The following is a 23,836-nucleotide window of genomic DNA, read 5'->3' on the forward strand; positions in this document are numbered from 1 at the left end:
CAGGTGTGCCCTGCTGTGGCACCACAAGAGCCACTAACCCTGTCAGTGGCAGAGCAGAGTGCCAGGCTTCCCAGTGCCCACCTACCACACTGCTCCATGTCCACCAACCCCCTTCCTGAGCTTCCCATACAGCCTGGACAGATGGGAAAGCACTGAGTGCCACAGCTAGTGATGAAGCAAGAGCTGGAGGGAGGATGGGGAGGAGGGAGGGATAAGTAGGTGACAGTCTAATTAAGGACCTGGTGATAATGTCAGGCTCCAGCAGTGGGGCTGGAGGCATTTCCTGGCCCGGGATGCTGCCAGCTTTGCCACCTCAAAGCTCGCCTTTGCACAGCTTTGTAGCCACTGGCCACAGCCCCACCGCGCTGATGGAGAAGTGTCCAAATCCATTGTCCTGCTTGCCCGCCCATGGGGAGGTAGAAGCAGAGGCTTTAGGTTACCTTTTGGCTTGGCCCTCTTGTTGGGTGTTTAAGCACAGGTGTCTGCTGCTGTTGACACTGAGTGATAAGTGGAGACATTTTTTCCATCGGAAAGAATCTCAAGAATTTCCCTGTTCTCTTTTTATTCTTTTTTTTTTTTCCCTTTTGCATCGTGGTGTAGAGTCTGTTACTGGGGAGGGTGTGGGAGAGGCTGGCACGAGGCAGAGGTGAGTGGCACTTATTTAAAAATTAGATCCCCCTCCATTCCATTCTCACAAGCATAGCCACTCTGACCCCAAGCTTAAAAATCTTGTTTCAGTTAACTATTCCTCCCTTTCTGCACCCTCAGCTGCCTCTAATAGCTGGTCCTTAATGCTCTAGTCCCTGACTTGCAAACTGGTTCCCCAAAACAGCAGCCAGCAGCCACCTCAGGGGATTAATTATCCCTCCAGAAGCAGGAAGAGCTGTGACTGCTTCAGCATAGTCTGTGATGCTGAATTCGCACCTTTGCATCTGGGCTCACATTTCAGCCCCCTCCTTGACCCCTTCAAAAAGAGAAGTAAAACACTCAGAGCTTCATTTAGCAGCTGGGAGAAAAGTGTTTGGATGTCAAATATAAAGACAACACCTTTCCAAAAGGGAAAAAGGAGACGTGAGCTTGGAGAGGGTCCCCTTTCCCCTTGGCCATCTCGTGACACTCACCTGCCACCATAAAACACTCCAGGCTGCCACTACCAGAAAGCTCCTATCATATTTTTCATGCTTTACTCTGTCTCAGCTCTGTTTCAGGTCATTTCTTACACCATTCAAGCCAGTTAGAATTTTTCCCCAAAAGAAAGCAGACCTGCCTTACTGTGGCACACCCTGGGGAGCAGGAGGAAGGCCCAGTGACCCCACACAAGTGCTCACACACCCTCCCAGCCCTGTCACCACGGGGAAAACCTGGTCTCACAGGGAGCTGAACAAACACCAGAGGCTGAGGTGCTCCAACACGCAGGGGCATGTCCCAGCACATGTAATTGCTGCCCAGCAAAGCTGCCCAGCCCAGTTTGCTCTCCCACGACTTCGCTGGACAGCAGACAAGGCACCTCCAGCCCTCCTGCTGGTGCATCATGCCACAGGGCATCTCTCCCTCTGGGGGTAATTGTGACACTGGTGAGCAGGCAACATCCCCAGCATAGGATGGAAAATATAATAAATGTGCTAAAAAAAGCCCTGGTGCAGTGGAAAGCCAGGCCCAGGGGGACTAAACCAAGCAGCCTGGGACACCAACTTGCCTAACACGTTCAGAGAGCCTTGGCCACCACACAACTGTCTGTATCTTCACCTTCCTGCAGCGATTAACTGGCTCTGGTCATTAGCTGCCCTTGCCCCAGGAGTGGGGAGGCACAGGGAACATCCCACCACGGTGTTTCCTGGGAATCTGGGCTAGCATAAAGCCAACAGGAGTTACTTTCATGGTTAATTTTTTTTAAAAAAACCCTCATTGCAGTGCAATGGTGTCCTCTCTCTGATCTGCTCTTTGGCTGGGGAAATGTCGGTGACAATGAAGCTGGATGGGACTGGGGTCCTTGCTGCAGAGGGTGCCAGCTCTTCTGGAGAGGATACAAACCTGGGGTCCAAAAAATCATAAACTGCCATTTTTTCCTGCTCAGCTTCTGTCTGCTGTGTGGGGCTGCACATCCTCACCCTCAGGGAGCAGGTGAGCTTCCCCACCCATACCTCCCATCCCAGGGGAGGGGAATCGTGGGGGATAAGAAGGAAAAGGCAAACAAGGCTTGTTTTGAACAAAAGGATAAAGAGGCCAAACCACAGATGAAACATTACCACTTCAAAGGGGTAAAAAAATAGATAACAACATTAGTCACCAGCAGTTAACGACCTGCAGCCTCCACAGCCTGCGGGGGCTGTGAGGAGCCTTCCATCCTCCTCATCCTCCTCCTCCTCCTTCCCATCCTCCTGCCCCTGTTCCTGCCTGTTTATCATCTGGTTTATGACAAAACAACTTATTAAAGGAATTAAGCAACTGAGCCTCTAACCCTTTCCACACTGGATTTTTCCAAAGCCTTACACTTGTCAGTCAGTTGTGCTGGAGACACCAGCTACCTGTCACAAACCCTGTGGTGTGGTTAGTTTTTTTAATGAGGCCTCAGCTCTTTAATTGCTTCCCTGCTTAGTTGGGAAAGCTTGGTCACATGAGTGCAAAGGTAATCCAGGAAAAGTACTATCAGTGTACTCAATTTTGGGGCCTGGCTCTGCCTCTGGAACTGACCTCTGCCCACAACCTTGGGACCAGCATCCCAGGAGGTCACTCAGTGAAAGGACATCTTTACACCTGGCAGGGCAGGCTGGGGTTGGCTCTGCAGCTCATGGTCCATGTGTCCCACAGGAAACTTGTCTCCTGAAGGATGCACGTGCTGGCTGCCCTGGGATTACCCAGGAAGCCCACATGAGGCCCGAGGAGGAGTGTGTGAGCCTGTGCACAGGTACCCACTGCCTTCTGAGGTGCCTTTGGGTGCCTGAGGCTCCTACCCAGGGCTGACAGATTTGGTCCAGGAGCAGCAGAGCAGCATCCTCTAGCAGAGGCAGATGTACCTCTGGCCTTGCTCCACCCAGACCACCATGACAAACCTCCCCAGGTCCACTGCCCCTCACCGAGGGCTCCCCACCAGCAGGGACCAGCCATGCCCTGCCCTGTGCAATCATCCCAATTTTGACTGTGAAGTCTGGACCCTAGGCTGCCAGCAAGGGGCTGGTGTGCACACACACACACAGAGCAAACCTGTTATATGTGTTAGAGTCACTCCCAAGAGAGCCAGCACTGTGCAGACACAGGGTGAAGGGCACATTGCACGTGAGTGTGGGCTTGGGTAAAAACCCAGCTCCCACGTTTGCAAGAAGATCATTACCTGCTATTTCAGCTTGCTGGTTTCAGACTTCGCTCCAATTTTGTGTAAAACAAATAAAATCACCTACAAAACCCCCACCCCTCTAACTGCAGCCCACTGGGTCACCTCACCCAGCCTCAAATCTTCTGGTAAACAACACGCATAATGACAGACACCAGGCTGCTCCAAGCCTCTGCACACATTTGTAATATGTAACACAGCATATGAAAACTATATCTCTGTATAATTAGGAGTGCTCAGAGCGGTGACTCAGACATTCCAGTGCACTTTCTTCTTGTTAGTGTGCGAAATCTAACTTTACTCATTTTTTCCAATGACTTTGGACTTTAAAAACAGTAATTAGCAAAGGCAACTTGTTATCAGCTCCTGTCGGTTACTCGTCCTCCTGCCAGTCCTCCATCGTGTTTTGGTCACAGGCAAAGCTTTGGCAGTCATTTCCCGAGACTTGCTTTTGTCCACAGGGCCAGGGCAGCCAAGTGAAGAAAATAGGTGCTAAACCTGAAGCCCTTCCACACATCTTCGTGTTAAGCATCTGATCACTGAGGTAGCTCTAGACTGGGCCTTTATGTAATACGGTAAATATCAGATAAAACATGAAATAAAACTTTAGAAGCGTAATTTTCTCACTTCTCCTTCTAGTCACTGCTGGGCAGGCACTGACAGATGGAAAGTGAAAATACTGTACTCTCATTGCTGTGCTTCTCCTGCCATGTTTTTTAGGGTGCCTTTCATCTGTGCTGCTCACAGCTGTCTTTACTACCCATGCACTGTCACATACTGCTGCATCTGCACAAAGGGCAGCCTGCTGCTTTCCGCTGCTCATGGGTGCTCTCTCTGCCTTTCTATGAAATATTTCCAATGGTGCTATGGAGCCTGTGCTTTGTGAGGGGCAGGAAAGCTGCTGTTCCCTCTGGCATGCTGCTGGTCCCTGCATTTTTCTTCCTGGTGGGATAGACTGGTTGTGAGACCCCAGCAGAGAAGGTTGAAAGACCAGCATCCTCTCCTGAAATCTATGGGGAGACTCTTGTCCAGCCAACCTGCCCAGGTGAGCCATCACTTGATAGGACTTGGACTGATGTGTGGGAACAGAAAAATGCCCAAGAGAAATACTTAAGTCCACAACATTTTAATATGAAAAATTTGAGCAGAAATAACATTTCCTGAGACATTGAGGTGATTCCTTGTGAGTAGAATGTGTTTGTCTGCCATTTGTTACAGTGAATCTCTGGCACACACAGAATGATGGGGTACTGTGCAAGATCCATGTACACCCAGAGGTTTTTCTGCAGGAGCAACAGAGCAAACAGGATCAGGCCCTACAGCTGGGCTGCAGACAAAAGACAGGGAGTCTATTTTACCTTCTTGATGTGTTTTCCTCAGCTCAGGTGGGATGAACCTCATCAAGAGTTTGTGAACTAGCTGCATGTGCTTTGTCCCTGCCACCTCTCCTTCCATCTCCGTGGTCTTCGTTGCAGTCTTGTTTGTGTTCCTCATTTTTCCCATTTGCTATTGGGGTTTTTTTTTCACTCAGTTGTGTCACTTGATGTGGCTATGTCCTCCTGGTTTGGGGTTATTTCTTAAGAAGTGTGAATTTTCCAGCAAATTCAGTCCACTGGACACACACGGAATGGCTGGCCGTGGATGCATTAATCTTTTTGCACTATAGAAATGGGGGCATTGACATGTGAAGGGGCAAACCCAACAAGGTGAAAGTACAAAACAAACTAAAGGTAAGGTTCAGCTCATCTGGATTCATCTGCTTGAAAGTCGGGCATGCAAACACAAAAAACAGAATGGTTTGGGTTGGAGGGGACCTTAAAAATCATCTAATTCCAGCCCCCTGCCATGGACAAGAATGTCTTCCACGAAAGCAAGTTGCTCAGAGCCCCATCCAACCTGGCCTTGAACACTTCCAGGGATGGGGCATCCACAGCTTCTCTGGGCAACCTGTGCCAGTGCCTCATCACCCTCACAGAAAAGAATTTCTCTTAAAATCTAACCCAAACCTACTCTCTCTTTCAGTTTGAAGCCATTCCCCCTTTCCTGTAAATAATTCCTTCTAAATAACTCCTCTCCATCTTTCTTGTAGTAGGCTCCCTTCAGGTACTGGAAGGCTGCAATTAGGTTACCTCAAAGCCTTTTCTTTTCCAGGCTGAACAATTCCAATTCTCTCAGCCTTTCCTCATAGGAGAGCTGCTCCACCCCTCTAATCAACTACATGGTTATCTCCATCCTCTTGCTGGCCTGAGGACATTCTTTCCAGATAGGCTGTTAAAATGATTCACTTTCTGGAGATGTTTACTTCCTTCCATGGAGTACAGCAGGAGACCTAACAACTACCTCAGACCAGACACCTAGATTTTAATTTTGATGGAGGCAGCTTAGCACGACTAGCCCAGTGCCACAGTGGGAAGTGGCATCACAGGGTCCAAAGCTTTTGGGGTCCTTTCTTCCAGAGTCTGGAGCTTTTGCTGCCTCTCTGGGTAAACTCAGCCAAATAAACCATTTCTTCTTACAGCAGTGGTTCTGGAGATTTCTTCTGATCAGGTTTCCTCAAAAGTGACTGCTGCTGCATCACACCAAGAACCTTCCCTGTAGACAAATGTCTAAGGTTTGTTGGAAGAGACAGGTATGGAAAGTCACTGATGGCAAGTCCCTATAAAGAACAAAATATTCACTTAAGTTAAATATTATACTTCATGCATTCTGTGGCCAATCCTATTTTACAGAGGTCAGGAATAGTTACAGAGGTTTAGTTGTGCAGATCAAGCGAGGCAGAGATAGGAAGCCCTGGGGAAATCACTTGGGCTGCTACTGAGGAAAAGTAAAAAGGATTCTGTATGGAAAGGAGCACACGGACAGGGTGCAGTCTGAGAAAGGCCCTGGAATGGGTCAGGACAGCTTCCCCTGCCCTATATGAATGCCCACAGGCTCTTCCCTCTTCCACACAGAGGCACCCACAGCAGACCCAGCCAGGAATCCGCATTCGAGTGCCGCAGATTTGGGCAAATCCCACTTCGGGTCAGCTGAGAGCCCCACAGATCCCACAGGTCATGAGACTGCCCACTACAAAGTCCCTTTGTCCTCGAGTGCAGGGGATAATAGCCCCAGCAGGATCTGCCCAGCCTGGCAGGGACTGAAGAGCCCCTGCAAAATTCCCCCAGTCCTACTGTCAGAGCAAGGTTGTGCACGAGACCTGCTCTAAAGCTGCCTCTGTGTTCCCCTCTTGTGAAGGTATCCCAAATCCCAGCAGCTGGAACATTACTGGATTAAACCCACCAAATCAATGTCAGAATGTGCCAATCACTCAATAAGCTGAGCAGAGGGTAGAGCAAGCTGTGGGCACTGGAGCAGGGGAGGGCAGGGCACTGAGAGGCAAATCCCACATGCACACACACACTCACTGAGCCTTCTTCAACCAGCTCACCCCCACACTGTGGGACCCAGCATTGTTGTCACCTGGCCACAAAACAGGTTTTAAGCAGGGGAAGTGTGGCTGCAGCTCTGATGGCAGCAGGGGTCAGCCCTCACTCCCACAGGCAGCATCCACGGCAGGCTTGGCAACAGCTGCAGTGGAAAAGAGTTGTCAAACACTGCTCAGGAAGGCTCGTGCTTGACAAATATTTGTTGAGCTGATTGTAACCTGCCTGGCTCATACCTCTGAATGCAGAGAACCTGTGGGGAAGAGCTCAAACCCCTGTAATACAGCCACCCTTTTTCCCTGCCCAGCACAGCTGGAGAAAGCCACAAACCTGAGCCAACTCCTCACCCCAGCTGAGCTGCTCTCAGCATGGAGAACAGCAGGAGCAGGCTGTTACGTGGTGACAGTGACTACACTGGGATTATATTCCTGTGCTTTCCCTCGTGCTGATCCTCACCTTTGCAGTCCAGAGCCAAAGGCACCGGATGATGCCACCCTGGAGGAGGTGAGGAGCTGCCTGGCTGTAGCTGGCAGGACATACCTGGGCTCCTGAACTGGCTGAGGGCAGAATAAAGAAGGAAACATTGAAAATGAAAGCAGAGCTGCTGTGACATTTTCATGCTTGGCTTCTGACATCCTCTCCCTCTCATACACTTGACTTCCTTGCTTATTTTTATCAGATGAAGCTGATGGTCGCTGCTGCGCTAACCCTGTGTGGTTACAGTTCTGGCAGCGATCGGTGCTCAGTGCATGCTTCCTTTGTGGCTTGTGCAGTCTTCCCACCCCTCGGGGCTCTCAGAACAGTGGGTTTGACTTTGCTATACCTCAGTTGCCTGCTGTGGTGGGTGGAGGTTCACCCCTCCAGGCCCTGTTCCCTTGCCTGCCAGCCACTATCTTCCATCTCTTCTTGTCCTGTCTTTGCTGCCTTCAACGTCCAGGTCACTGACCCCAGGCATGGGGCTGGAGGAGTTTGTTTTAACATGGGTAAAGCACAGGACAACTTTCACAGAGTTGATAACTTGGAGTGGGAGAAAAAACAAAAAAAACAAAACAAAAAAACAAAACAAAACAAAACAAAACAAAACAAAACAAAAACAAACAAACAACAACAACAAAAAAAACTCTTCACTGACAGGAAAAGGTCTGATTTGAAACAACAACAAAAAAATTACTTATCTTGCTTTGACCCCAATCCTTCCCCTTTCAGCCATTGTAGGGAAGGTGAGACCAGAGAAAAAAGGAATCTCTTCCCCAGCTGGTCTGTCTCCAGTCCTGGCACTCAAACTGCCCCAGCCTGCTACCCCAGGCCTTCAGTTCATGCTGGAGCCATCAGCACAGCATGACACAGTCGAGCCCCACTCATCTTTTCCTCCAGGTGAACTTCCACTGAGCAAAAGCTGGGAGCTGCAGAGATCAGTGGATGGTGCCCCAGGGTATGTCCTGGCCACATTTCCAATCCTTCAGGCATGAAACCATGGAGCCACAAGGAACCTTTGGCAGAGCAGCTCTCCACTATCACACCTAACAACCCCACCCACAGTGCCCTCCCTTGCTCTGCAGCAGCTCCTGTTCTCTCCATCCCTGCTCATCATCACATAAACACACACAGTGCTCTCACAGTCCCAGGCATTTCCTGGGTGAGGCAGGTCTCTCTGCACTCAGTTCCTCCCTAGGTGATAGGCATGAAGCCTCTTCTCTCTCACTCCTAAAAACAGCACTCATAAACCTTCATTTGTGTAAGGATGGGTTTGAGCTTAGTTCAGCAGAGCTGCTTGCACAGCCCTTTCTGCAGGTGGATGATCACTGGAGTTGTAGAAAGTGACACATTTTTAACCCAAGTGGCTCAAAGCCAATGACACTGTGCTACTGACACTGCTGGCCTCCAGGAAAGCCTGGGATAGGCCATGGCTGAGGGGATGTCCCACATGCTGCCCTCCTGCTGCACAGACATTTGACACAGAGGCTGCTGACCATGGGGACACCAGGCAGGTGCATAACTAAACTCTGCTGTGCTCCTCTCAGATCTAGGCACAGAATTTTGCTGTCCAAAGATAAGCAGAAAGGCATCACTTGGACCATGAACCATCCAGAGCTTTTCTCAAGTAAGGATTTAGGGATAGTAATTCCTCTTGTTTATATAGAGATGTGTGGTGCTCAGGATTGCTTTTGGAGGGCTCAGAGTATGTGCATTATAGACTGTTGCTCCTCACATCCCTTGGTTTGTTCCAAATGACTAGACTTGGAGGGTTTTGTTTTACTTTTGATTGTGTTTCAAGGCATCTCAAAGCAGATCAGCATCACAAGGATGAAAACTCCATGTCCTCATTGGCTGGGAACTTCCTACTGGGATTAAAATTAGAAGGAGACAGCTCACCTGAAAGAAAATTCAGCTTCTCCTGTTGCTTGCAATGATAAAGAGTGTGATTACACCAGAGCACGACTTCAATGACACCAAGGGGACCTTTATCTTAGGGGTGGCTGCTCTTCTTATGCTGGTGAATTATCTTTGCACTCCCAGAGAGCAAGGATTTTTCCTGTCTGCACCCAAATGTAGGCAAAGTCAGATGTCAGCAGTTCATGTGCAGAGGTTCAGGTGACTGTGGGCTTTGATGAAGGCAAACAGAGGTGGGTGCACACTGAACACTACAAATGAAATATCTGGGAGAGTGAACACAGGCTGAACTCAGCAGGACAGCAGTGCACAGCTTGCTGTCATCAGCTTCAACTACAGGGAAAAGCTTTGAGGGGGACAAAAGCCTCATGTTTAAATGTGAGCCAGGAGAAACATTATTCTGTGTGCAGAGAAAGGTCCTTATGCCACCCACCACTTTTTGGGGATGACTAAGGCTCACCCATTCAGCAAGCAGCAAGCCCATTTTCATTTGATGATCCAGGTTCCAAATTGGCCACAGTAACTGGAGTCAAGGAGCAGGAAAGAGCCTCGTTCCCACCAGCACTGCTCCAGGCAGATACAAGGCAGACCCCCTGGCTGAGCAAGCCTCACTTGCTGGTCTTCCCCCAAAACAGGATGATACATCAGAATTCATTCTTCATTCCGATGTGAGCCTGAAAAACCTGTTGGTGTGAAGCACATGGAAGCAGCAGACAAGTTCAATACATTTGCAGTTTCCCCAACCAGTGCTGTATTTTAAACATTCTGGGTTGAGAATAAATGTCTTCACAGATTTCAGACCAGCACATCTGGTCACCTTGGAAATCCTGCAGCTGCTTCTACAGGGCAAGCAACTCTATGCCCAAAAAGAGGAAGAAATCAAAGCACCTCTGCAAGAGGTTGACTGAAGAAAAGAAGAGGTCAGCTTTAATATTGGATCTGTTCCCATGGCATAAAATATCCATGAGGGTTGAGCACAACACAATTCATCTTTGAACTGTGAGGTTCACATTGAGCATGTCCTCAGTTCAAGCATTAAATGGAAGGGTCACTAGTTAGTGTATTTAAACTAGTCTCATGTAAACATAACACTCCAGCCTCAGCTGGGCTTGTTTGCCTAGGTTAGATTAGAACATTAGCTGCCAAATCACAGGAACTCCTATCCATGTACCTTAAAGATAGGGGTATTCCAGGGTATTTGCTTCTTATCATCAGGTTTGAGTGGAAAATTTAATCCCATTAAGTACACAGCTTGAATTACTGAATTCTGGCGTGGTCAGACTTCTACACCCAAAACAGTGCTTTGGTAATAAAGCAGCTCAGACTCACACTCAGAAATGCCATTGCCTCCAGCAGCGCCACAAACTGCAGCACATGGCCATTGGTGAGTGATGAGACAACTTCTCAGGAAGAGCTGACCCCTGGCCCCAAAAGGGCCAACACAGACAACCCTGGGCAGCTCAGCTGAGACCCTACAAGCACACAGGACAGCAAGACTTGTCTTCCTGAGTGCTGCTCAGGGCAGGGAAGAGCATGCACAGGGAACACAACTAACAGCAGCTGTGAACAGCTTCTACTCTCTGTTACTTCATGTTCTGTAAGGTCAGGTAAGGGGGCAGGTGTAGATGACAGATATAAATACAGATTTTTTTCAGGAACAAATGAGCTGGAGCAGCAGTTTGCTGCAGCCTTTCACACAGCAATGAGCAACCACAGGAAGATGGAAGGCAAAGGTGCTGCCCCTCAGAGCTGACTTAGGTTTCCAAAGCCATAGGGCATGATCTGAGGCCAGCTACCAGTATGAAACCAGCATCTCCAGGCTCCACTGGGAGCCATGATCTGGAAGGTTGACCATCCCAACCCACTTTTGCAGTGAAAACAAAGCCAGTATGTTTGGAAAGCATTTTCAAACTTTATTTACAACTGTCACAGTGACAAAAATGTAGTTTGAAAAAAATGCTAGCTTCTCCCTGAGGCTCAAAAAAGAATTACAGAAATATAGAATGTATATCATACAACAGGAGGAGTTTTACTGGAGTGCTTTGTTCTTTAGATACGTTCAACAACAAATAGAAATATACACAATACTTCCAAAAAAAGGATGCAGACAGAAATATGCAAGTCTTTAGGGCAGACAGCAGGTGTGAAGTCCAAGGATTGCCATCTCCCTGCTGCCCACATGGTAATATCTTTGATACAGAGCTTTGACTTGGTGGTACAGATGGTAGAGACCAAATAGAGAGTAACACTTAGAAATAAGACAACTGGCTGGTATGCAGGTGTACAAGCTCACTCCAGTATGACAGCAAGACTAGAACAAGTGTTACAGACACAACAGCTGAATCCATCACTAGAGAAAATGGAATCACCACATCATGGCCATTCGGTGATCAACCATCCACCAAGGTGGGCAGGGAGAGTGCCTGACTGGGTCTGCACGGCTGGACCAGAGGCCAGCTGCAGTGTAGGAACACTGAATTTCTCCTGCTTTGTGCTAACTCATCTACAAACTCCCATCTGTCCAAAAAATAGTTTCATCACAGAGCTGATAAATTATTGCCATTATGTTGAAACACAAGCAAGACAAGACTAAAACAATCCTGCCAATATGTTAAAAGCAGTTCCCAAACCCCACCAGCGTTTAACTACTCATGAGGTATTAAAAATACAAATACACACATGTCCAAATAGATTTTAAAAATGGAACCAGTTATAAGCAAAGGGGGGTGGCATTGGGATTATTATGGAAGTTTGGTTAAGGCCTTGACATTTCTTTTTCTCTTCCATGACCCCAGATTTGGTTTAGGTGGTAACTGCTCTCATCCTATATCCCAAGACTGACTGGCTCCCAAGCTGGTCCCCAAAGCTGCAAGATTATCCCTTTCCAGGAAAGCAGCAGGTTACCCTGTCTGGCAGCAGACTGGCCTTTTCCTTGAGGCAGGATATGGTGAAGAGAGGACAAACTCAGACTTCACAAGCCAGTCTATATTTTATTAAAACAACCATGAATGTTTCACCCTCGCTAAGAAGCGGGAACACATCTTGTCTCAGGAACACCCAGGCTAATCCTCTCCCAGCAGAGCCCATCCTGCAAACCCCACTGGTGATCCACACTAGAACTGGTGTTTCGTCTTTGGATGACCCCCAGGTCTGGCAGCCCTCCCCACAACACTCCCCACCAGCCTGTCCTGCACTGAGGAGGCCCTGCAGTGCAGAGCTGGAGGAGAACCCCCCACCCCAGCCCTTTCAAGCCCACTGACCAGCAAGTTAAGAGACACAAAACCCTACAACCTCAAGGACACCAAAACAAGGAGGAATAAGTCTCCACCCTCAGGCCTGGGGCACCATACAAGATGAGACCACCCACAGCAGCCTCAGCAAACAGGAGAGAAAACTTGGAGGCGTTCAAACCTACATGAGCTCTTGCTGCAGACAGAAGCACCTTTTTACATCCGGTGCACATCACCTCATGCTCACCACCTGCAAGATAAGCTAGGGCGTCGCAGGAGAGATGACAAGCAGCAGCCTAACGCTATCCTGCAAATACAGCAGCTCAGCATTGAAGAGTCTAAAGGCAGACAAGGGGAGAAAGTAACTTTGGGAAAAGTGGCTGGAAAACAGGCTCAACAGCGAGAGCAAGAAACCAGACTACTCCTATGGACGCTCACCTGACCCTAGGAGGTGCCGAACCAGGGAGAGCTACAGGCCCCCTGTCACTAGATCATTTAGCCATGCTTCGCTATGGACACCCTTCCACCCCCCCAACACACAAAATGGAAGCTGTAAGAAAGGCAAATCTGAGATATTTTGGCTCTCTTCTCATGCTTTTAGCCAGAGGCAGCTCCCAGCCAAATGCTGCCACCTCCAACCTTCCTCCCCCTTCCCAAGCTCCCCCCTCTAGCAGTCCTCGTGTGGTCACTCTCTGCCATGTGCTTGGAATTTCACTGCTGCCTCCGCCTCGGAAAAATACAGATAATGATCTCGAGAACAGCAAACATTTCTCTGCGTTACTTCCTTCCTCAGGAGGTCTGGTGACACCGAGGGCTTCAGTTCTCGATACAGAGAATACAAAAAAACTAAGATCTCGCAGGTGCAGAATTTTACTTGTCTTTTTTTAAAAAGACTTTCAAAGAAAGTGTGGCTCTTCCTTCAGAAGGCCGCAGTCCCTTGCCTTTCCTCAGATGCCATTTATTGCTCCTTGTTGTCCTTCTTTGCGTCTTCACAGTTTTCCTCCTCCTCTTCCTCATCCTCCTCCTGCACGAGGAATTCTTCGGGCGGCCATCTCAGCTCCCCGCTCTCCACGTCCCCCTCCGTGGGCTCCACCACGATGGAGGGCAGGCGGTCCTTCAGCTTACAGTAGCGATCAAAGTCTGAGGGGTCGGGGAAGATCTGAAAGAGACAAGCAACAGTCTGTGAGAGGGGCTGTAGTCACACTGAAAGAGCCAAGGAACAGCCTGTGAGAGGGGCTGCACACACACAGTCTCAGCCAAAACCCAGCTCGAGACATTTAGGTCTCCAGGGCAGACTAGTCTGGACACAGAGTCAACCACTGAGTGACGGGAACACTCTTGAACTTGTAAATAACCTTTTCAAGTCTCCAAGTAATGGAAATGAGCACAGCCCAAGAGGCTCCCGAAGCACGCGCTTGCTTGGATAGTGCTCAGCAAATAGGTATCTGCCCTTTTGGATATTTATCCAAATGCCTCGTGCTCCCCCCCACCACCCTGCTTTTGCATTAATGCTCTTGAGTTTGCACACAGAGCTATCTCGATCAGAGAATCTCATTTCCTGCTGCTGGTCAGGCTGCACATGAGAACAGGCTCATTCTCCAGGCCCTGCTGCTGGGAGGCAGGAGGCTCACGGCAACCCAGGGCTAGAGCTGCCCAGACCCTTGCAGCAAGGGCCTGTGTCTGGTATCACTCTAGGGCCACAGTGCCAGCCTGAAATAGCTCAGCTGCATTCTAGAGATAATTCTGGCAGTATTCTGCACTCTACAGAACCACACATCAGCAGTGAAACTCAGCAGGACACTCATTTTATGGAAGGGCTGGGGACTGGACTGTACTTCTTCAGGAAAGGGATACCTATGGCATAGCCAGCAGTTATGCACTGTATTTCTCATGCATTGAATACAAGCCCTTCCTGGCTTGATCTCCAGCCCTCCAAGGTGCACCTTTACCATTCCCTCCCACCCACTGCTTGTCACACGGATGCACAAGCTCATGCAGTGCAGCAGCACCAGGGCCCACACTCACTGGTGGTGCCAGTGATGCACACCTTGATCCTACTAGGAACTGAGGCCCAGTGTGAGTAAAGAAAAAAACCTGCTGGTGCAGTGTTAGCAGCAGCTTTGCATGACTAGATTGCAAAGTGAACAGAAAAGGTCGTGTGGGTAACTTGCTGGGGGAACAGCTTCAAACCCCAGCTTATCCAGGAGGGAACTGCTGGGTGATAAAATCCACTTGCTACCAGACCTCCTGGTTAGTAGCCCAAAGATTAAACAACCACCACCTGCGATTTCAAGCCATTTTATCAGAGTGCCCATTTCACATTAGAGTTGCATTTAAACACCCCAAAGAAGAAAACGACGAAGTGCATTTTCCCCTTGAGGTTGTTGTAGGCCAGGTGAGAAGTCATGTGGCTGTACTTTTCTTTGAACACCATCTGCATTCAAGTGAGTTGCAAGAGCATCCTCGCAGGGAGCAGCACTGCCAGCCTCAGCCTCAGTCTGAGAGCAAGATCTGATCTGCTTTGATCTTTGTGGTTCCAGTTACAAAAGCAGGCTCCCTATCCAGGAGCCCTGAGCATTAACCATGAAGCCTCATTCTCCTTGTGCCAATCATGTGGGTACCCACCACCTTAGGAAGCCTTGGCCACAAAAAGTTAATACCATCCTATCAATTCCTCCTTCAGCCTATCAACTATTAGCTACAGCATCACCTCCTTGGCAATATTCAATCTTCTGCTGTCCAGCCTCACTTCTCCCTCACACCCAAAGCTTTGTGGCAATCAGATTGAGAAAGCCATTGGGCTGCTATCTAATGCAAGTTCAGGTAACAGAAGGTAATGCACAAATCAGGGGCTGTTTGCATGTGCTCATCTGGCCCAGGGGACAGTGGTGCAAGAATCCAGCTCCCACCACTCACATTTTTCAGGTGCACAGGAGCAGCTCAGGTCCTTTGAACACAGACCCATCAACCTGGGCATTGCAGTGTGAGCTACTTGCTATTAGTCACTCCCAGCACCAGTGAGACAGCAACTTGTTTCCTGGAGCTTTGTGGCTTCTGCTTGGCCAAATAAAATCAGTTTCAGGCATACAGTGCATTACTGAAAGTACAGTCAGTGGCTCTAAGCATCAAGTTATCTAAACCTAGGATAGGGAAAAAAAATACCCTTGACATTACATGGTTTAGAAGGTTGCAATGGAAAAGAAGGTGTAGTTCAAGAGGTTACATAAGCTGATAATGTCATGAAAATAGCCTCCTATGGAAGAAAAATAGCAGTATAATAATTAAACTAACCTTTGGCTGCTATTATTTTAAGCACATTAGGTCGAATTGGAGCTATTTCTTTGAAAACAGCTTGCCAGATTTTTTTTTCCAGAAACTAAGTAGTAGTCATTTCCTTACAAACAAATATCCACAAAATGTGGTGTGCAGCTTTTTTAATAATAAAAAAAATAAAACCCTAGCACAATCTTATCTCAAACAGCTGCAGGACAGGCCGAACCCAAGAAGGTCAGGATTTTTTCCACTAAGTCATGCTTTTTAATCGTTGAGGCAGCACGAAGGGAGATGTTGCAACTGCATTTTGAAGGGGCGTGGACAGTCAATGGAAAAAATACAGAAAGGCAGATTTCCTCCAATGTGATGGGCAGGGTGACAGCAGGCCAAGCACAGGGGCCCAAGAAGAAAGGGTTTAAGACTAACATCTGAGGAAGCCAAGTGAGAAGGTTAACCCAACCAGCCTCCCCACTCCTCTTCATAGGAGAAGATAAGCAAGCACCAGCTCTCTGTCCTGCTCCAGTAGTGCCATGCTGTGTTTGTTGGTTCCATAATCTGGGCCCACTCCAGATTTAGACAATGGGGAGAAGAAAACCTCCTTGACTTGCAGCAAGCTCCACACTGGGAATTGCAGCAGCTCAGCTCAACCTGGGAGCTCTGCACTCTCTGGCACAGCAGCCAGGACAGCAATAGCTGCCTCCAAGCCCTTCTGCTTACATTATCCTGCTCAGGAGTGTGGGAGGAAGGCTCTGCACCTCCCCCCAACAAAGAGGGCAGCAGACATGGGCTTCTTTCTCCCTCTACTTCATGACAGGGAGCCACCTTGCACACACCTGAGGTAGATGCCTTCCCCTGGCAGACCTGGTCACTTGATGGGGGACAAGTGACAACCAACTGGTTGTGATGGCTGCCTAAAAGCAAATTTAGCAGCAATTCAAAGGCATCTTCCACCCCTTCAGCTGCACGATACAGCACAAGGGGCTGCAACTCCTTCCACAGAGCCTCCCCTGTGGCTGAGCCCCAAATCCTGGCCATGGAGCGACACATCCAACACCTCTAGATCCACAGAGGACATGGATGCTGCTTCTTACACTACTCAACACAGCTTCTTGCTAACAGCAAGACTGGTTTTTGCAGGCCCCTCTGGATTTATGTCTGGGAACTGCTCTCCTCATGACCTTACCCAGATCACATACAAATCCAAACTCTTGCCTTGCAGCTGGAAAGGGCAGAGGAAAGCAGGACTTGAAACAAAAGCTTGAAATGATTTTAGGAAGATCATGTTTGCCTCTGTTTCAGATGATCTAGCTCTACTATCCTTGGATGAAGCCTTGGCAATAATAACGGAAAGTTTTTATTGCCCTGGGGAGGCTCATACCCTCCCTCAGCATTCAACAGGGATGGAGAAACACCAAAAGCAGGAGAGATGTCAGACAATTAAGAAGATTAGCTCAGCACTACCATAATCCAAGTGACACTTGTAAATTCAAAACAACTTCCACATGTGTACTCCATACCAACACCCATAGTTAAAATGCCTGTCTCCCCTCCCATGGGGCTGAAAACTATTTAAATTGTATTACAGGGAAACTAAAGCAATGACATCTTTCAAAATTAAGTTACTGGTTTTGGGGAAAGCTTTGCTTGATTTTAGTAGCACTGTACAAGACTGCAAAGTCCACACTTGGAGTCATCCCACTTCAGGTACAGGATACATCCTGGATGGACACATCACTCATCCTCCTTGGACTGAAGAGCTGAACTTTGTGCCTCCTCAACAACATCAAGGCAATATTCCAAATCCCAAATCAGCACTCAAGTTCTGAAAATAAAACTTTAGTGCCATTGAGAGGCACAGCAAGCTCATTTCAGGAAGTACTTCAGTCATCTCTCTGTGCCCCCTCTTTAGAGGACTACAATACAGCTACAATGCACACATTTACTCACACAATAGTCATGACTCAAGAACGAGCTCCAAGTATGTACACAGCAGGTGTGACTCAGGTTGATGAGCCACAACAACTCCCCACCACAGAAATACTGCCCTGTCTCAGGGCATGATGTCAGGGAAACTTCCTACATCTAACCATTTTCCCTCAGAGAAACAAGGCATCAAAGTAGGTAGGAAAAAAACATGCTCTGAGGTGTTCTGACAAGCTGCTGTCCTCAGTTTGGATTTCAGTGGAACACTTGTGGCACAGCATAGCTGCACATGATTGCTTTTGTCTGTTTATCCCATATCCTGCTTCTGTCTTCATGCAGGTCTCAGACCCTGGAATACACATTGACTCTACCTACTAATCTGCAGCCTCGTTTGCTATCACCACCTTTTTGCAGCCTGGCCTCAAAACCTTCCACAGCAGCAAGCAGCACCTCTGAAGGACTTCCCCTGCACAGACATGAAGCACCTGACAAGAAAACAACTACAGAGGAAGTCCAATTTCCATTGAGCCAACAGCCTTTGGGCCAGTAACATACTGGCAGTCCAGTTTAACTGGAGGGATCCAGCTCAAGGCCCTCAGTTCCCTGGGAAAGCCAGCACTTCCCCAGGGCTGGTGAAGAGGTGTTGCACTCACCAGAAACTACTTCCCCAACACCAAGCTTTTGGCACAGCCACTGGATAGAGCCTTAAGCCTATTTACCCAGATTCAGCCACTCTGACGTGATTCCCAGCGAGCTGTGGCTGTGATTAACCCAGACAGATCCCAGCATGATGCGATCATGACTTAAAGAGCTCAAGCTCCCCATGACAACCAAACCTCAGCTGATGGCATGAGGCAAGCCCAGCCTCTGCAGGCCAGTCTCCTACATGGGAGCCTAAAGGACCAGCGAGCCACCTGCCAGCCAGCCTGCAGCAAAGCAGCACACTCAGCTCAGGACTCTGCCTTTGCTCAGAACACACACTTGGGGCATTAAAGCATTTTCAGTTGTGCTCAGACTCTGCTCCACTTCCAAGAAGCAAGGCAGAATTCTGGTCAAGGCACTGTTTTGACAACAGCTCCACGAAATGATTAATTTCAGCCTCAGTTTCAGCGGCATTTTTCATGCCACTGGGAGACAGCACAGAGGACAAGCTGGCAGAGAGCTGATGAGGCTCTTTAAAAAATGGGTATTTCTAGGGCTGGGAAACAGCAAACAGGGCATTAGCTCTGGCTGGCAGCAGAAACAGCCTGGCTCACTGGACATTGCCAGGCAGGAAGTACATGAAGCCTTCCATTGCCACATCTGTTTGTGGCAAGGGGCAACTTGAGCCATCAGCTGCATTTCTATGAGTTTTTTGTTTAGTAAGTCCCATAGGAATTATGGGACATCTATTAAAGATCCAGAAATAGCTCCTCACTGCAGGCACAAGACCCAGCATGACATCATCTCTTCAGTCACATCTTCTGTTTTGTCTATGCTGCCCTGTTCTGAGACTCATGCCCCAAATTCACCACTCACTTTTGCTCAGACCCTTGAGATCTGTTGGCTGAACCATCTTCAGGGGGATCAGACAGCAGCTTGCTGTCACAAATACAGTAATAAAAGCTGTCTTACAGAGGATGATTTTGAAGCTAGCACATTAGCTTAACAAGTATTTTGCATATTAACTGGAAAAAAGGCAATCCTATGATGAGAAAGCATGCTTGCCTTAAGCCTGTGGAGGCAACTAAGTTAAAACTGGTATTCCTTCTGCAGTCTGAGTTTCCACACTATTAGGCAGTGATGACCAGCCCAGCAAAGGGCACAGTGCTTCACCAGGGAGGAGACTGCAGACCTTCAGCTGATGTCTAGGACAGACAGACACCCCAGTGGGTGGAAGATGCAGAAGAAAAATGTCAACAACCCAAGTTCCCTTCATAACCACTGAGACAGAGAGGAGCCAAGAAGTTCAGTGAACTCCACAAGACAGAGGAATCAGATTGCTGAAGTTTATACTCAGGGTATGAGCTTGCTTCCTCAGTTTACTTCCAAGTAAAAGCAAAAAGACTTTGAAACTGTTCTGTTGGTAGGACAAGTCTGTCTGCAGCAGGTACTGATGTGCTCTAGAATTCCAGCAGTGCTGCTGGGCAGTAACAGCTCCTCTGGTCCAGAGTTTTATGCCTGCCTCTGGTGGCAGAAGCAGTCCCCAGTCTCACAGGCAGCATCCTACAGACCAACTTACGGGCAGTCCCTGCTCTACACAGCTTGAAGGTGGAAATTTTGAACCTCAGTTTGAAGTCATTTCTGCAGTAAAATGAATTCAAGTTCTACTAAAGGAACAAGACAAAATTTTGAAGCTAAAAGCTTGATTCTGGGTCCACTTTATTTTTTGCCTCTCATAGCCAGCCAAGGGCTGTTACACTGTGAGTGCCTGACTCTGCAGATGAGTGGAGGAAGATGCTGCAGCTTAGAACAACATGCCCCAGTGTAGGAGCAGTCATGCTCCATTAGCCCTGTCTGGTTTTAAGTTATTGCACTACAGCTCTCAGACAAGCATACAATTTTCCATGTACCAAACTCTCTCCATCAGCAAGATGAGGCACAAAGTGCCAAAGTCTGAGGAAGAACAAAAAGTTCATGGTGCTATTTGCATCAGATTTGCCCTTGCTGGTCTCATTTGAGTTTTCAACCCTCTAAGGATGCTTTCAACTTACCTTGACTTATACTGTGATATTCTCAGCCTAGCAGCCAGAGAAGGCTGGATCCTGCTCCCCAATCCTCTTTACACTAACCTGATTTAGAGGCAGACCTCATACACAGCCCACACACTGCTAGTGCCATAAGGGTGTTCCATTTCAACTCCTCTACTCTTGCTGCCACCACACTCTTCATCACATCAAGGTGAAGTTCCTTGCAGTTATTTGGAAAAATGATCTCTAACTAGGCCACTAAAGAGAATAGATCTGGGATGCAAAAGCCCAGATATGAGACAGATATGAGTCGTCAGCTTTTATGACTCACATGTTCAGGTGATCCACTCAAAACCAAACAGTTCTGTTCCCCAGTTGGCCCAAGCAGACTTATCAAGGTCATTAGCACTTGGGGAAGAATCTCACTGAAGTGATCATTAGAACAAGCAGGGCACCTAGATTCTGCCTCTCCCTGGGAATTTGGATGGGTAAACAGAGGCATTTGACCTGACTGGGTTAGGTCTGAGGTAAATAGAGGCATTTGACCTGCCTTTTTGTAAGGTGACCCATAAAGACACCCCATGCAGGTTACTTTGATTGCTTCAGATTTACCAACTGCCATTCCCCCTGCACTCCATCTGTAAGAGAGGCTGTATGCTCCCCACCAACTCAAGTACTGAAAGCACAGCACAGCTATAAACCAAACAACTTGCACTATCCAGAGCCAGAATCCTGACTAAAAGAAGGAATGCATCCCCTTTTCCTCTATATAGCTATGGCTTCTGCTGGAGGCCTCAGCAGTGGCCCAAAGTTCAGTCGATCTCATGCTCCAGTGCACTGCTGGTGCCCTGTAGTTCCCTTTTCAGACACAGATATGCAAGCACACAGCACCTCATCTGAATGCACACTTGGAGCAGGTGCCTCTGTGCAGGTTGTGTAACATCTGCAAAGGATGAAGCCTGCATCTGGATGTGCCAGAAGAGTGACCCGATGCTCAGAGCAGATGTCAGTCATCTGCCAGCATTCAGTATCTGTGTCAGAGCTCATCAACCAGCCTCCAGGAAGTGAAGAAAACCGTGGAGCTGGGAAGCTAAGGTGCCCAACTTGTGCTTTGATTAACTACAGGCTAGGAAATGAAAGGGATATCAAGACTAAAGGATTAAGGCTCAATCTGAAGACCACTTCTTCACCCCAGCCACTGATCTAGAGATTAATAGCTAACTACATTGTTCAGAAGTTTCAGAATGAATGCAACTCGTGCCTGCAGGTATTGCTTATCTCCAGTGACATTTCATGGCTCATTTGGGCTGTGTCTGGCCTCACTATCTTACAGAGGACTGTTAACCCTCTCAAATGGGCACGTTAGTCAGGAAAACCAAGAACTAGATCCAAAAGATGTGGATGCCATATAAACAGCATCCTCTTGCTCTCAGCAGATCAGCTTGTATGCTGTGTCACAAAGATGTCAAGAGCCTTCTCAGCCCAGTGAGTGGCATGAATCCTCCTTTAGCCCATCTCCCACTGAGTCCCAGTAATGCTGAATGAGCAGGGGCTTGGTCACTTCCAAACAAGAGAATCCTCTGCCAATCCACACTGATAGCGAGTGATATTTTAGACAACCATCTCCTGCCAAGCAAACATTCCAGTCTGTTGACTAGTTCTCACTACTGCAGGATCTGCTATTAGGTCAGGCTATGGAAAGGTGCGTTAGACCGAGCTCACAGTCTAGTCCAGGCAATTCCACACGGGATTAGAGTCCCAGCTGCCAGCAGAACACTTACCTGATACGACAGCCCATCCTTGCGAGGGCTTAGCCCGATCTCATCCATGGCTGGGGTGTTCATCATCACTTCAGTCATCTCAGCGGATCTCAGATAATCAGAGCTGAAGACAAAAGACAGCATTCCGGTGATCTGAGGGGCTCCGGCAGCAGATTCAAGCGGCAAAGCGAGCAGCAGAGAGGCTGCAGGCAGTCTATTTCTGGTCCCTTCCTTCCTGCCCCCCCTTGGAAGGCAGCGGAAAGAGCTCAGTCCCTGGTAAGCCAGAGCTACATGCAGTGCCCCGGGAGCACCTCCCCGGCTCTCCCCCAGGAGAAGCACACCCGGGGCCGCTCTGGCAGCTCCGCTTCGCTTTTAACTCCGCTTTTAACTGCGCTTCCTCCAGCCCTGCCCCGCGGGGACGGGGGGAGTAAAAACCCGCACTAAATAAAGTGCGAGCGCGGCGATTTTGCTTTTCCTTTCTTTCTTCTTTTTTTTTTTTTAATTTTTTTTTTTTTTTTTTATTTCTCAAGTCGATGTGCTTTAGATCCCCACTGACTTATTCTACAACCTCGGGGACTTCCACGCCGGCGGGAGCGCGCGGCGCCCATTCCAGCCCGGCTCTCACGGCCCTAATGGCAATTCCAGCGGCGGAAAGTGAAGCGAACTCCCTTCCCGCAGCGGTTCATCCATCCCGCACCGCCCGACCCTTACAACCGCCGCCAACGGCCCCGAACCGCTCCCCGAACCGCTCCCCGGGCCTGTCTGGCCTCCTCCCGGGGCAGGGGGCGGCCGAACGGGCCCCAAGCGCCCCCCGTGAGGGCAGCGCCCCGTGAGGGCACCGCCGCCATCCCCCCGCCCGCCCCCTGCGGGAAGCGCCCACTCACCAGGGCAGGGGACACAGCACAGACATGAAGTCGCAGCAGAGGCTGCCCCGGGCTGGGGGGGGGGTGGCGGGAGGGGCACCCAGGCGCTGCGGGACGGGGTAGGGCGATGCTCGGCGATGCCCGGTACCGACTGAGCGTCCCTCACGCCTCGGCCGCCGCCTCCCGCTCTGAGCCCCGCGCCCGCCGCCGCGCCGCCTTAAATAGCCCCGGTGGGCGTGGCCCGAACCTGGCCCCGCCCACCCGCCTGACGTCAACTTTTTCATGAATGGCCTCGGCGCGCGCCGCCTGCGGGGGGAGGTGTGGGGTGCGTGTTTGTCCGTTTGTCCATTTGTCCATTTGTCCATTTGTCCATTTGTCCATTTGTCCATTTGTCCGGCGGTACCTCGAGCATCCCCGCGGCCCGGGCAGGGGCTCATGGGCCTGAGCTATATTTAGCAAAACAACGTGAATCAATGACGGGAAGGCGCAGGAGATGCCCGGGCAGCAGGAGCACCGTGGGCAGCTGCAGGTGAAGCACGTTTCCTGCATTCCCCTCCCAATATAAAACCTCTGGAAGGCAAATCTTTGGGCGAAAGGGCTGGGCGCCCCAAACTCAGCTTGGCTCCCGACTTTGTGCAGCCTGAGGAAAGGGCTGTGCCCCGGGGCACCTGCCTGCAGGGCAGGGCTCTTGGCCATAGGATGGGCCAGGCTCTCCAAGGCTGCTGAGAGATGCTCAGGGCTTTTGGAGACAGTTTCCCCCCTCTGTTTACTTTCCCAGGGAGCAATATCTTGCCGTAAGCTGGCAGGTGAGGTTTAGTGCCGGGGCTGTTTGGATTCCACCTGTTGCTCCATGCTGCTGCTCAGGCTTTGCCAACACAGCGATAACCAAGCACACGTTTACAAACGCTTCTCGTGTTTCCTCCAAACGCAAAACACACAGTTGCTGCTGCTTCACACACGTGTCTGAGCACGGGCAA

General features: G+C 49.3%; 1 protein-coding gene across 1 annotated transcript; it reads right to left on the bottom strand.

Moving 5' to 3' along the window:
- Positions 1-11,029: 11,029 nt before the first annotated feature.
- On the bottom strand, positions 11,030-23,048 carry LBH (LBH regulator of WNT signaling pathway). The gene is made up of 3 exons (XM_083856715.1): positions 22,881-23,048; positions 22,018-22,120; positions 11,030-13,530 (listed from the first exon to the last, which is right to left on the bottom strand). The coding sequence occupies exons 1-3, from the start codon at positions 22,904-22,906 to the stop codon at positions 13,330-13,332; spliced, it is 330 nt and encodes a 109-aa protein (XP_083712841.1). The 5' UTR covers positions 22,907-23,048; the 3' UTR covers positions 11,030-13,329.
- Positions 23,049-23,836: the final 788 nt, after the last annotated feature.

The sequence above is a fragment of the Zosterops lateralis genome, assembly GCF_965231275.1.
Source record: "Zosterops lateralis genome assembly, chromosome: 3".
Classification (NCBI taxonomy): Eukaryota; Metazoa; Chordata; class Aves; order Passeriformes; family Zosteropidae; genus Zosterops; species Zosterops lateralis.

Bases quoted from the DNA above. Each gene is read 5' to 3' on its own strand.
- LBH (XM_083856715.1), bottom strand. From the start codon at position 22,906: ATGTCTGTGCTGTGTCCCCTGCCCTG. The intron at 22,121-22,880 runs GTGAGTGGGCGC...TTTTGTCTTCAG, and splicing joins GTGCTGTGTCCCCTGCCCTG to CTCTGATTATCTGAGATCCG. The intron at 13,531-22,017 runs GTAAGTGTTCTG...TGTCTCTTTCAG, and splicing joins AGGATGGGCTGTCGTATCAG to ATCTTCCCCGACCCCTCAGA.